The following is a 13351-nucleotide window of genomic DNA, read 5'->3' as shown; positions in this document are numbered from 1 at the left end:
TTGAGATTTGCAGCTGCAAAGCTATCTGATACAGACAGAAAACAAACATTTTCTGCAGGACATTCTTAATGACACCACAAATCAAACTACTGTACAATCTCTTGCAAAATTCCTCGGCTTTCTTTAAATGCACTAGTTTGCTAAATACAAAAATACACTCTAAATCTCGAGGGGAAAATGCCAGCCAAAAAAGCATCTTATCACTGACCAATCACAAAAAGTAATAATGTTGATCGAGATCAAAGTCACAGAAAATTCTGCAATACTTGGGAACTTTAGATAGGAGCAAGGTTTGAGGAACTGCAGCACACATAATATGCTTCATAGCTTTCAATCTTAGAAATTTTGTGACGTTAATGGAAAGCCACAACTCAAGGTCATTCAACATGTGTGGCCAACAATTGATAAAAGTATTTTTCCGTTAAAGGAATACTCCAGGGAAAGCAAACAAAACTTGTATTTGTGAAATTTTCCTGGGTATCTGGCAGTTCCCAAAATCAAAAAGGTACAAACTTATTTTATTTTACTTTTTAAATCCCTCCATTAGCCATCCATGTCTTGGTCAATAGCCAATCTCCCTACTCATTTACACAGTCCTACACGCCTCTGTCTGACTGCAGTTTTGTATGGCTCCAGACCCCTTCTTTCATACTCCATTTTAATAGCCCTTTCCTGGTCTTCATCGGGAATGGCCTTTTCAAGTGAAAGTGGCTGGGATCCTCTGCTATTTAATTATTTTAGTTCACAAGCTTGTTCCTACTCAAATAGAAGCATAGAAGATAGGAGCAGGAATAGGCCATTCGGCCCCTTGAGCCTGCTCTGCCATTTACTGAGATCATGGCTGATCATCCAAATTCAGTACTCTGTCCCTGCTTTCTCCCCATATCCCTTGATCCCTTTAGCCTTAAGAAATATATCTAACTCCTTCTTGAATATATTTAATGAATTGGCCTCAACTGCCTTCTGTGGTAGAGAATTCCACAGGTTCACCACTCTCTGGATGAAGAAATTCCTCCTCATCTCAGTCCTAAATGGCTTACCCCTTATCCTTAGACTGTGACCCCTGGTTCTGGACTCCCCCGCCATCGGGAACATCCTTCCTGCATCTAGTCTGTCTAATCCTGTTAAGAATTTTATAAGTTTCAATGAGATCCCCTCTCATTTTTCTAAACTCGAGCGAATACAAGCCTAATCGACCCAATCTCTCTTCATACGTCATTCCTGCCATCCCAGGTATCAGTCTGGTGAATCTTCGCTGCACTCCCTCCATGGCAAGAACATCCTTCCGCAGATAAGGCGACCAAAACTGCACACAATACTCAAGGTGTGGTCTCACCAAGGCCCTGTACAACTGCAGCAAGACATCTTTGCTCCTGTACTCGAATCCTCTCGCTATGAAGGCCAACATACCATTTGCCTTCTTAAATGCCTGCTGCACCTGCATGCTTACCTTCAGCAACTGGTGCACAAGGACACCCAGGTCTTGTTGCACTTCCCCCTTTCCCAATCTATTGCCGTTCAGATAATAATCTGCCTTCCTGTTTTTGCCACCAAAGTGGATAACCTCGCATTTATCCACATTATACTGCATCTGCCATGCATCTGCCCAATCACCCAACCTGTCCAAATCATACTGGAGTTTCTCTGCATCCTCCTCACAGCACACACGCCCAACCAGCTTTGTGTCGTCTGCAAACTTGGAGATATTACATCTAGTTCCCTCGTCTAGATCATTAATATATATTGTGAATAACTGGTGTCCTAGCACCGATCCCTGCGGTACCCCACTAGTCACTGCCTGCCACTCGGAAAAAGACCCGTTTATTCCAACTCTCTGCTTCCTGTCTACCAACCAGTTCTCTATCCAAGTCAGAACCTTACCCCCAATCCCATGTGCTTTAACTTTGCACACTAATCTCTTATGCGGGACCTTATCAAAAGCCTTTTGAAAGTCCAAACACACCACATCCACTGATTCTCCCTTATCTATTCTACCAGTTACATCCTCAAAAAATTCCAGTAGATTAGTCAAGCATGATTTACCTTTTGTAAATCCATGTTGACTTTGTCCGATCCCGTCACTGTTTTCTAAGTGCTCTGCTATTACATCTTTTATAATGGACTCTAGCATTTTCCCCACTACCGATGTCAGGCTTACTGGTCTATAATTCCCCGTTTTCTCTCTACCACCTTTTTTAAATAGGGGGGTTACATTAGCTACCCTCCAATCCATGGGGACTGTTCCAGAGTCTATAGAATTTTGGAAGATGACCAGCAATAGGTTTTTTAACTACAAGCAAGGATTTCTGCGGAAGTATCTAAACTGTTATCTAAACTGAAATAAAGTTGGAACCACAGGGCCTCCCCCAACCCTGTTGCTGGGAGTGTAGGGCAGTACCCTGTTCCCTTCTCCTGCCCAGACATCCATTCCTTCTCCTGCCCAGACATCCATTCCTTCTCATCCATTACCCTTTCACCCTGCCTCCTACTGCTTCCTGCCCCAAGCAACCAGCCTTTCCTACTCCTTGCACTTTCCCTCTCGGCCCTACCTCCCACCACCAACACCTACCCCTTGTTCTTTCCCTTCCCATCCTACCATCTCGCATCCCAAGTACCCCAAGTGCCCGTGCAGGCAGATCAAACTGCAAGCTTCAGGGGTGATTCGCTCTATTATGTGTATGGCAACCAGCTATTTTAAATCCGGCAGTCAGTTATTCAAATGTTAATCTGATTGCACTTGAGATAATCAGGAATTTTCAAGAGTTAAGGCGGGCTCGTTCAGCTTCCGCAGTGGTGAGAAATATAATAAAAGAATCACTGTGTACATGAAGTATTATTTCTAAAGAACAGTATTTGATTGTGACTTTTCAAGATTTTCCTTTCAAGGAAACAAATTTAATTTCTTACTGTAAATTTATGCTATATTACAATCAATGATTTGCTGGTTCATCTTTCGTTCAGTAAATTCGCTTGATGGTTTAAACCGAAAATGAATATTGTTGCAATAGTCTACCGCTTATCAACGTGAGAGGAAATCTGTGGAGGCACAGCGTAATTCCAGTAGCTAAAAGTAATTAAAGGGTTCTCTGTTTATTATCTTGGGCACTTCACCAAAGGCTTACTAAGATTTCAAAACTGGTGAAGATACACTTAAGTCATAGGGAGTTGGGACTTGCCCAAGAGCAATATAAAATACGGAGGCCCTAAAATCTAGACTAAGAAATGGCCCCACAATTGTAACAGGCATCACTACCAAAAATCACCAATTCTCTCCTGTTGAGAAATCTCAAGTTTTATCTTGCCATTTTTCCTTCCTTACTGTATCAAATGATTGGGCGTTCAAGTCCCATTATGGAAGTTATGGCATATGAGTAGGAGAATCCCCATGGAATTCACCAGGATGAGTATTGTTGGCTCATCTTTGTCCCACTTCCAGGGCGTGAAGGTCAATTATGTGACGCGGTGGCTAGAACAGGTTATGGGTCTTATAGCTCTAGACCGCTTCAATGGACTTCCTCCAACCTGTATTTGGCAATATAGTTAAGCTGATAGACCCATGATCTCTTTCAACTTGACCCTTGGCTGCTGCTTTCTAGAATTAAAAGTTACAAAGATCATGCTTCTCGTCTAGCACCTGCTGATTATGATATTTATATAATTTCTTGATTCATGAAACATTGCCAGAGGGAGTCTTCCATTTTGTGCTACTTTGGCAAATTTCCCTGAATTAAATCAAACCTAAAAACAATTAGTTTATTCTCATTATTACAGAAGTGACAATTAATTCCCCACTAACTTCAGCGTAACGAAGTGCTGTAATATCTAAATCACCTCATGTGCACCATCCTGTAATGATAATAAAATGGATTCTTCCACTAAGTTCCTGCAGTCCATGACGGGAATCACCCATGTGTTATAAACTGATTTCATTTTTAAGAAAAGCATTTAATTGAAATGAGAGGGAATGGCATGTACCATGTATATACCAAACAACTGCTGCAACGAATGCCTCGTCAGCTCTGCACTGCATAAATCTTCAACGCTGCAGTTACAAGTACATCTGGGTACTCTCAGGGTTTCAGGAAACAATGATACGTTTACAGGATTTATCTATAATGTAAGAAGTACATTAAATTTAGCGAAGTATTTGCAGTCTATAAAATCAATTTAAGGTATATTAGAAGCACAGGTAGGTGTGTACTGTTAAAATGGATGCTCTATAGGGAAACAGATGCACCTTTTGGATCCTATATGTAAAGCATGGTTATCAAATGCATATACCCGGTACAGCTGGATTTATTTTTAGTTCATTTTCGGGATGTAGGCGCCACTCGACAGGCTGGCATTTATTGCCCATCCGTAGATGACACGAGAACGTGGTGGTGGGTTTTCTTCTGGAACCACTGAGTGTTTTGATACGTCAGAGGGCAGTTATAGGCCAAACCAGGTAAGGACAGCGGGTTTCCCAGCTTTTTATTTCCAGATTTATTTATTTAAAAAAAAACTGAATTCAAATTCTCAAACTGCCAGAAGTTCACAATTTGAACTCATGTTTGCAGGATTACTAGTCCAGTAACATAACCACTACGCTACCACACCCATTGAAACCAGATATAATCTACAGCCCGAGTTTCTAAAATACTTTACAGTTAATTTGTAGTTTGCACCAATTATTTATACATGCTCTTTCAACTGGCCTCATGGGATGCAAATGTTTTGACACTAGAATCATGGAGTGATACAGCACAGAAGGAGGCCATTCAGCCCATTGTGTCTGTGCCGGCTTTTTGAAAGAGCTCTCCAATTAGTCCTAATTCCATGCTCTTTCCCCATAGCCCTGCAAATTGTTCTTTTTCAAAATATATCCAATTCCCTTTTGAAAGTTACTATTGAATCTGCTTCCACCGCCCTTTCAGGCAGCGCATTCCAGATCACAACAACTCACCATGTAAAAAAAATTCTCATCTCCTCCTGGATTTTTGCCAATTATCTTAAATCTGTGTCCTGTGGTCATCAACTCTCCTACCAGTGGAAAAAGTACACTTAATGCTTCTTCCATTATGTAACGATATTCTGTAGGAATATTCCTCTTCCACAAAATCTCATCTTTGTCCACTGATCTGTCTCAGGTGCACAAATCCTTCTATAGGGACACCACTGAACATTTCATTGTATTATCAACCTTCCAAAACAAAGGCTATAAATTAGATCAGCAAGTGGAAGATTTGGCAATCTTCAACTTTTATACAGCCAGTTATCCCCCTCCCCTTGCAAACTGCCGTACAGGCCAGTTTTACACTTCATAGTTTACGAGAATGTAACACAAACTAGTTGGTGTAGTTCAATTGTGAAGTTGCTGGAGTTCAATTTAATGAAGAGCTGTTCTAGAGATTAGCAGCAGGCCCAATGATTGCCACAACAGCTGTGTGGATATGGAGGATATATGAAGACGACCCATGGAACATTATCCAATCCAATATTCTAGGATAACACCAGGTCGCCTATCCTTGCTCCTGGTCGGGGTGATGGGCACAGAACTGCCAGACCTCTGCAGGGAGACAATGAATTAATTTGCTTCCCCCTTCCCCTCAGGTTCAATAAACTGTTACAAAGAGTTCCCAGACAAGTAACTGAAACTGAGGTAAATGAATTCAAAAGGAAAACAAACATTGTAATACTGACCCTACTCCATGAGACATTGCAATTTGTAAATGTTATAAGATTCTCTAAAAGACTAACATTTCTAGCAATGGCCTATAAATTCTCCTGGAAGGGAACTGAATACCCAAGATACCCACCTCTATTTATCACCCTTGATGTATGAGCAGTCTGCCCAGCTCATCTTCCAATTCAAAATACAGAGGTTTGACCCAGAACAGCATAAATCCTAGTTCCTGGTTTAAGAGTAATGAGCTTGCACCTGTTTAGTTTCAAAGACCATGAGGTCTGAGCGTTTTTTTTTGCATGGGTGGCTTCTCGTGTTTTCAATTCAAATTCCAGAAAAGAAAAAGACAACAGTTTCCTTTTTTATCTTGATGGAAGCAGGTATATTATATTACCCACAAGGGACTTCCAAAAGGTGATGCAAGATAAATGTTCCTTCAAGATGTTGTATGCACCGTCTTCCATTTTCTAATTTTCACTCCCTAGAAACTGCAATTGGGGCTACCTGGTGCAAGTTCAGATCTATCTACGGGAACAAGTGGTGCAAAACCAATCTTTGTTGTTGCTCATCCCCGCAGTACAATTGTGGGAGAAATGAATGAGACTAAATCAACGAGCACAAAATGTGTACTTCATCAAAGGAAGGATTACATAAAATGTACAGACCATTTGGTCCAACTGGTCTACGCCGATGTTTATGGTCCACACGAGCCTCCTCTCACCCCTCTTTATCTAACCCTATCAGCCATCACTCATTTAGAGCTCAGAGTACTTTACCACCCTCCCTACTAAGCCACAAGTGCGACCCTCCTAGTGTGCCTTGATATCTTGTTGAGGAAGGGGGACACAAGCGGAAGGGTGCCGAATAAGAGAATACCCAAAGTGATTGAAGAATATAGAATTCACACCAAATTCAAAATTGGAAATGTGATCCTTCTCCTCCTAAATCATATATGGCCATTCGACTAAACTCAAAGGAAAATCTCCATGGGCCTACCTCCAAGAGCTTAGCTGTCCCACTGCTAGCCCACCAGGGGCATCTTGTGGTCACCATCAAAACCCTAGCTTTTAAAATCTTCAAGCTGTCACTTGAGTACGCAAGTGTCAAGAATTAATCAAACACTTGACAGCAATGGAAGGAGTGTTGAGAGAGAAAGAAAGGATACTTATATAAATGCAATATACTATTACACAACAAGGTGCCAATGTTAGATAGTATTGTGCAGTCTTATCTGGATTTTGCAATTTAATAGTTGAATACTTCAGCTGAATTGCAGACAGAACAGTTGCTGGATCAGTTCTTTTCAGAACGGTATTTCAGGCAAGAAAGATGATGATTTGGGAGACTCCAGTACAAACAAATTGCTCAGGCACAGCAGAAAAAGCCATTTTGCACCCAGCTTGCCTGATGATTTGGGTCTAAATATAGGACCTGCTCAATTATCTCTCATTTGCTTCCTACCTCGGTATCAAGGCAGTGTCTCGTAAAAGCCATGGGATAGGTATTTGAAAACTCACGACACAGTGTCAGACAAAGGCAGAATGAAACAGAACAGTGAATGAAGCAGAGAGAGAGTGGAAAAAAGCAAGAAAGGACACAAGAGAAATTACATTAAATTTATAAACTGCTCCTGATAAAGTGTTTTAAAGTTTCACTCACTATCAGTAAAATTACTCAGTGTGTTGACTGAAGTAATGTGGATGTGGACACAAGAGGCTCGTACTCAGCTAAAACATCTCCCATTTAAAATGGATGTCAAACTCCTTTAATCACTACAGAAGGGTTTTTATGTAGAGGACTGCACAATGGTTGAACATTTGCAAATATTAGGCAAGATTTTTCTACTCTAACAATCTGATCATTTTGTTAAAAGATTAAAGGAGAAAAACTTCAGTATGAATAACACGCTCTTTTACAGTTAATGGGTTGTAATCATACCCAGCTAGAAAGATAAAATAATGATTGCACAAGAACAGAAATGGTGAATTTTCATGTCAGATCATTAAGTATATTGCTTATACACACAACTATTACACTGTGACTGTAAACTGTACTGGCATATGTGTGTTGTGAATGAAAGTAACATCAAACTGCTATTCTACATACAGATATATTGTCAGATACATATAATTCAGATCTTACTCATTGCATTTAAGACAAACACGCTCTCCTGGGTCAGCCACTATATTTTGGAAACAGATGTGTACTGGTAGAATGTTGTGTGGAATACTTCACTATGCAAAGGCGGGGGGAGGGTGCTTTTCCAACCAATTAATAGCTACTTAAAAATGTAAAATTATCCACCTACCACCTGCAGGATAGCGAAGAGAGAGTGGGACCGACCAGTCAAGCTTATCCTTAAGATCCTCCTCGTTCTCCTGTTGCCACTGGAGTCCAACTTTCCTCCAGTAATCAGAGGCCAACTCCCTGCATGGCAAACACAAGAGGGTTAAATAAACTAAGATCAAAAACACTACCATTTTATTTATTAATGTGTTAGTACCTTTTATCAGCAATTTAAGTTTGTTTTCAACAAGGTGGCAGTACATGAAGTACAACTTAACTTTCATAGGTCAATTAGGGTTGAAAATTCCACTCGACCAAGGTCTGGAGACCAGTGTGTTTTGGATCTAAGCCAACACATAAATGCCAATGAAAAGCCGGACGAATGAATGGAAATACTGTGTGATATCTCTACACTGCATTACTTGTTCCCACCACTAGAAGCTGCTAGTTTTCACGTACATAATTGTTGTTGCCTCTCTCCTCTTTCCTCAAAATTTCCTTCACTCAAAAAATATACATGCTCGTTTATTTTGAATTTTTTCCCTCAGTCATCTCCTGCTTTTCAAAATTGATCGTCTTAATTTCTCAGCTCCTCAGGACATGTGTATTCCATTGAATAAGAAGTGTTTAAAACCAATGTCTGAACACTTTGCAGTCTCGGTTACTTCAACACTTCATTCTGATTTTGGGTGCTATTTATCGCTGGTCAATTAACAGATAATTTAACTTAAAAAAAATAATTTTCTTAATCATCTTTGTTGTTTTCTTTTCAGCTTGTACTATTTTTGACTGTCATCTATTGATTATCCGAATCCCCCCCCCCCCGCCGAGTCCAGCCACTGCACCAGGGTGCCTGACAATATGAAGGAAACAGTGGACGTCATTGTGCCTTTGGACCATAGTGTAGCATGTGTAAAATTGGCTCGACCGCTGGTTAAACACCTCTCCTGATTTTCGCTTCCATTCAAACGGGTAGCCAAGCCAATGTCGCGTGTTTTACACTATCGTCTAAAGTCAAAATTATCCTAGTACGTCTTAATTAATACTTGATAGGGCTTCACTGATTTTATGGAAATTTGCTTTGCTTTGCAAAATAAAAATACTGCAGTTATTTGTTTTTTTTTATAAAAGGGAGTTTGCTATGACCACCACTTTTATTCTCAGTAGAGTGGGAAGGGCTAGACTTGCTGAGAACATCACTTCTACCCATCAAGCAGCAGCAAGTTTCGTTCTTAGATCTTGCATGCAGTAATATCTATAATTTATTTTAACAACTGGACTAGTTAAAATAGGCTGCAAATCTGACAATATGAAGGAAACAGTGCAATAAAATATTGCAGTTTTCTACAAGGTCAGACAATGCGTCAACATTTCTTCCAAAGTTTATTTAGAACACAGATCACATACATGGAATACAATAAATACTTTTTAAACATCACTGGATCTCAATCTTGTTACAATGTCCTGAAAGCACTTTCAACACTCAGGCAGGATAACATTTTGAAGTGTCACAATTTCCAATGCAGAAATTTAATGAGATCGAATGTAAATACTTACTTACATTTGTTTGCCTAACATGGGGAAATAATATATCTTCACAACAAAATCTTACTTTGAAACAGTTTTTGTTTAGCATTACAAAACCCGTTGAGAAGTCATCAAATAAAAAAGGTATGTTTGTTAGTAATTTACAGTACCAAAATATTTGCCTGTAGATTTTTGTACAAAAATCCAAGAAAAATACAAGCTTTTTAAAGATTAGTTTCAGTGCTTTTACCTGATTTGAGAAATCTCATCATTGCAGCTACTCAGCAGAAGAGGGATGAGTTTGTAGAAGTAAGAATACCGATCCCGGAGCTCCAATAGCCAGCTCCCCACTACTTCGGTAACAGCTTGGCGGACCTGGGTTTGTTCCAAGATGCAAAATTTTAAATTGCAATTCACTGCATTAACTAGAATTTCAGAGCATATAATCCTACCTGTATGTATCCTTCACTTCTCAATAAAGATTCTTGTAACTAAAAAAAGACCTGTACCCCTCCCATGAACATGCACTACAGATAAAAGTCACTTATCCCAGCTAGACGACACCAAACATCTACCCTACCAAGGCGGGTAGATGGAGTTAAGATACAGATCAGCCATGATCTAATTGAATGGCGGAACAGGCTCGAGGGGCTGAATAGCCTACTCCTGCTCCTATGTTCCTATCATTCACATTACCCAAAAGATACAAACATAATAGACAATTTATTGGCTAACTTTGTCAATGCAAGTCAAATATTAACCTGCCAAAAGTAGTTTCACTTCCAAACTTTGACATCTCTCCACTACTGTATTGTCAAGCTTAATCTTGCTTTATTCTTCAAATTTCTCTCCCCAAGTCTATATAAAGCAAATAGTTTATTACAAAGTTGCAATCAGAGAATGACTTGAACTGATGTCAAACCACAAGATCTAAATAACAGGAATAGATTACAATTTAGGAGTCACTCCCTTCTAGTAGTCACTTATAGTATGCCTTAGACATTTTTGTCTAGGTTGCAAAGTTCATCAGTCTTACAGTTTTTGGCCAAGGGCCTGTAGCTTGAAGCTGTGAAGAACTGTATTATTGGTAGTCAACAACTACTCCTTTTGTTGTACATTGGGAGTTAAGTTACTTCTGGCCTTGATCAGTAATCATGATAGAACGGTGCTGTCAGTAGCAGACAACACTATTTTATCACAATTATTACTAACCAAGGAAAGGAGGTAACTTAACCTCCCAACATGAAAACTGCATATACTTCACATTTTTAGCCCCTTGCCAGTAGTGCAATGCAACAGTCAAGAGGATAAGCGATAATAATTATAGGTAAATAATCTGTAATCGGGACATTTTTGAATAAATAAATGTCATTATCTACCATTGGCAGGAGGGTGTAATTGCAGGGAGATAAGTTTACGTAGACAATTTGATTAGAAATGCAGATATAGGCATTTATAATGGAAATATATAAAAAGGGCAAATGTGTGATTTTAAAATGGGGACTAAATTACATTTGCATGCCCTGGTCCAATAATTCCCTACCCTCTAACCCTACTTCACCTTAAGAATACACGGTCTTGACTCCTACATGCAATGGCATGCGTAATTGACAATAATATATCCATCCAAATCATGATCTTGTTACAGGTTCTTTTCTCTGCCTTTGGGTTTCCCCATCTCCTCTGCTATTTTAGTTTTGCTTAACTCTTATTTTTACTAAGCCCCACCCCCTCCCCCCTCAACATCAGCGCCACCTTCTCCACATCGCTTCATTCCCTTAGTATCCAAAAATCTATCTATCTCTGTCTTGAATATACTCAACAACTGAGCATCCACAGCTCTCTGGGGTAGAAAATTCCAAAGATTCACCACCCTTTGAGTGAAGAAATTTCTCATCTCTGTCCTAAATGGCCGACTCCTTATTTTGAAACTGTGACACGCCGTTCTAGACTCGCAGCCAGGGGAAACATCGTCTCAGCATCTGCCCTGTCAAGCCCTTTAAGAATTTTATATGTTTCATTGAGATCACCTCTCATTCTTCTAAACTCCAGGGAATATAGGCCTAGTCGACTCAATCTCTCCTCATAGGGCAATCCCCTCATCCCAGGGATCAATCTAGTGAATCTTTGTTGTACTCCCTCTAAGGCAAATATATCCTTCCTTAGGTAAGGAGACAAAAAAAGAATATGTCCAACTACAGCCGACTTTGTGACCCGTTATCTATTCTTTTATAGACAGACAAATTCAGCTTTCCCTTTTGCACACAGAATATTTAACTTGTAATAGAATCATAGAAATTTACAGCACAGAAGGAAGCCATTCGGCCCATTGTGTCTGTGCCGGTCGAAAAAGAGCTATCCAACCTAATCCCACTTTCCAGCTCTTGGTCTGTAGCCTTGTAGGTTACGGCACTTCAAGTGCATGTTTAAGTACTTTTTAAAATGTGATGAGGGTTTCTGCCTCTACCACCCTTTCAGGCAGCGAGTTCCAGACCCCCACCACCCTCTTTGATCCTTCTACCAGTGTCAGCTGTGGCTCAGTGGGTAGCACTCTCGCCTCTGGGTCAGAAGGTTGTGGGTTCAAATCCCACTCCAGACACTTGAGCACAAAAATCTAGGCTGACACTCCAGTGCAGTACTGAGGGAGTGCTGGTTATGTGACAAATAAAATTGAAATTGAAGTGTTAAACAGAAGCCCCGTCTGCCCGGAACGGATGGAAAAGATCCCACGGCACGATTTCAAAGAAGAGCAGGGGGAGTTCTCCCCAGTGTCCTGGCCAATATTTATCCCTCAATCAACATAACAAAAACAGATGATCTGGTCATTATCACATTGCTGTTTGTGGGAGCTTGCTGTGCGCAACTTGGTGGCCACATTTCCCACATTACAACAGTGACACACTTCAAAAGTACTTAATTGGCTCTAAAGCGCTTTGAGGTGTCCGGTGGTCATGAAAGGTGCTGTATAAATGCAAGTCTTTCTTTCTTTTTATCAATTACTTTAAATCTATGCCCCCTGGTTAGCAGAGGAGGCATAGATTTAAGGGAAATAGATATCCACTCTATCTAGGCCCCTCATAATTTTACACACCTCAATTAAGTCTCCCCTCAGCCTCGTCTGTTCCAAAGAAAACAACCCCCGCCCATCCAATCTTTCCTCATAGCTAAAATTTTCCAGTCCTGGTAATGTCCTCTTAAATCTCCTCTGTGCCTCTCTAATGCAATCACATCTTTCCTGTAATGTGGTGACCAGAACTGTACACAGTAATAGATGAACACACATTCTAACCTATCTTACTTCTGTTAAACTTAAGGAAAATTAGAATGATCCAGAATGAAAAATGAATAATGCACCGAAAAATCCTGAGTTTTGATAGATAATTCAAGTACGTAGCAGCTAATTTGTGCACAGCAAGGTCCCGCAAACAGTAACATAATAAATGACCAGATAATCTTTTTTAGCTATGTTGGTGGAGGAGTCAATATTGGCCAGGACATCCGCGAGAAACCCCCTGCTCTTCTTTGAATAGTGCAATGCGATCTCTTACAGCCACCTGAGCAGGTTAACTGCTCATCCATTAGACGGCACCTCGGACAGTGCCGTGCTGAAGTGTCAGCCTGTGCACAAGTCTCTGGGACTTGAACCCACAACCTTCTGACTTCGAGGAAAGAGTGCGACCCACTGAGCCACGGCTGACAACTGTCCATTTCAATCCACGTATTTTAATGTTATAATAGTGTACTGTCTTTTACAAGCAGCAACACTGTAAAACTACACAGTGTATGACAGTTGGATAATGTACTTAAAAAAAACAACTGATCCAGTATCATGCTAGAATGGAGCTCAGTGCCCCTTGGGTACAGAGGAAGAGG

At 40.3% G+C, this 13351-nt stretch overlaps 1 protein-coding gene across 5 annotated transcripts in view; it reads right to left on the bottom strand.

Annotated features, from left to right (window-relative positions):
* Window positions 1-13351, bottom strand: part of dnaaf5 (dynein axonemal assembly factor 5) — a 279409-nt gene that overhangs the window by 235455 nt on the left and 30603 nt on the right. For all 5 annotated transcript variants that reach the window (XR_015079991.1, XM_086001145.1, XM_086001144.1 and 2 more), the window contains exons 3-4: window positions 9729-9853; window positions 7974-8092 (exon numbers count right to left, since the gene is read on the bottom strand). Coding sequence is in view for 4 of the 5 variants with exons in the window: in XM_086001145.1 (XP_085857271.1) it covers window positions 7974-8092; window positions 9729-9853 (244 nt within the window). In the remaining variant the exon portion in view is untranslated. The remainder of the gene's footprint in view (window positions 1-7973; window positions 8093-9728; window positions 9854-13351) is intronic.

This window comes from Somniosus microcephalus, chromosome 11 (assembly GCF_052327205.1).
Source record: "Somniosus microcephalus isolate GS21.2 chromosome 11, FLI_Smic_1.0, whole genome shotgun sequence".
Classification (NCBI taxonomy): domain Eukaryota; kingdom Metazoa; phylum Chordata; class Chondrichthyes; order Squaliformes; family Somniosidae; genus Somniosus; species Somniosus microcephalus.
The sequence above is the reverse complement of the archived record's forward strand: the minus strand, read 5'-3'. Positions and strand labels throughout refer to the sequence as shown.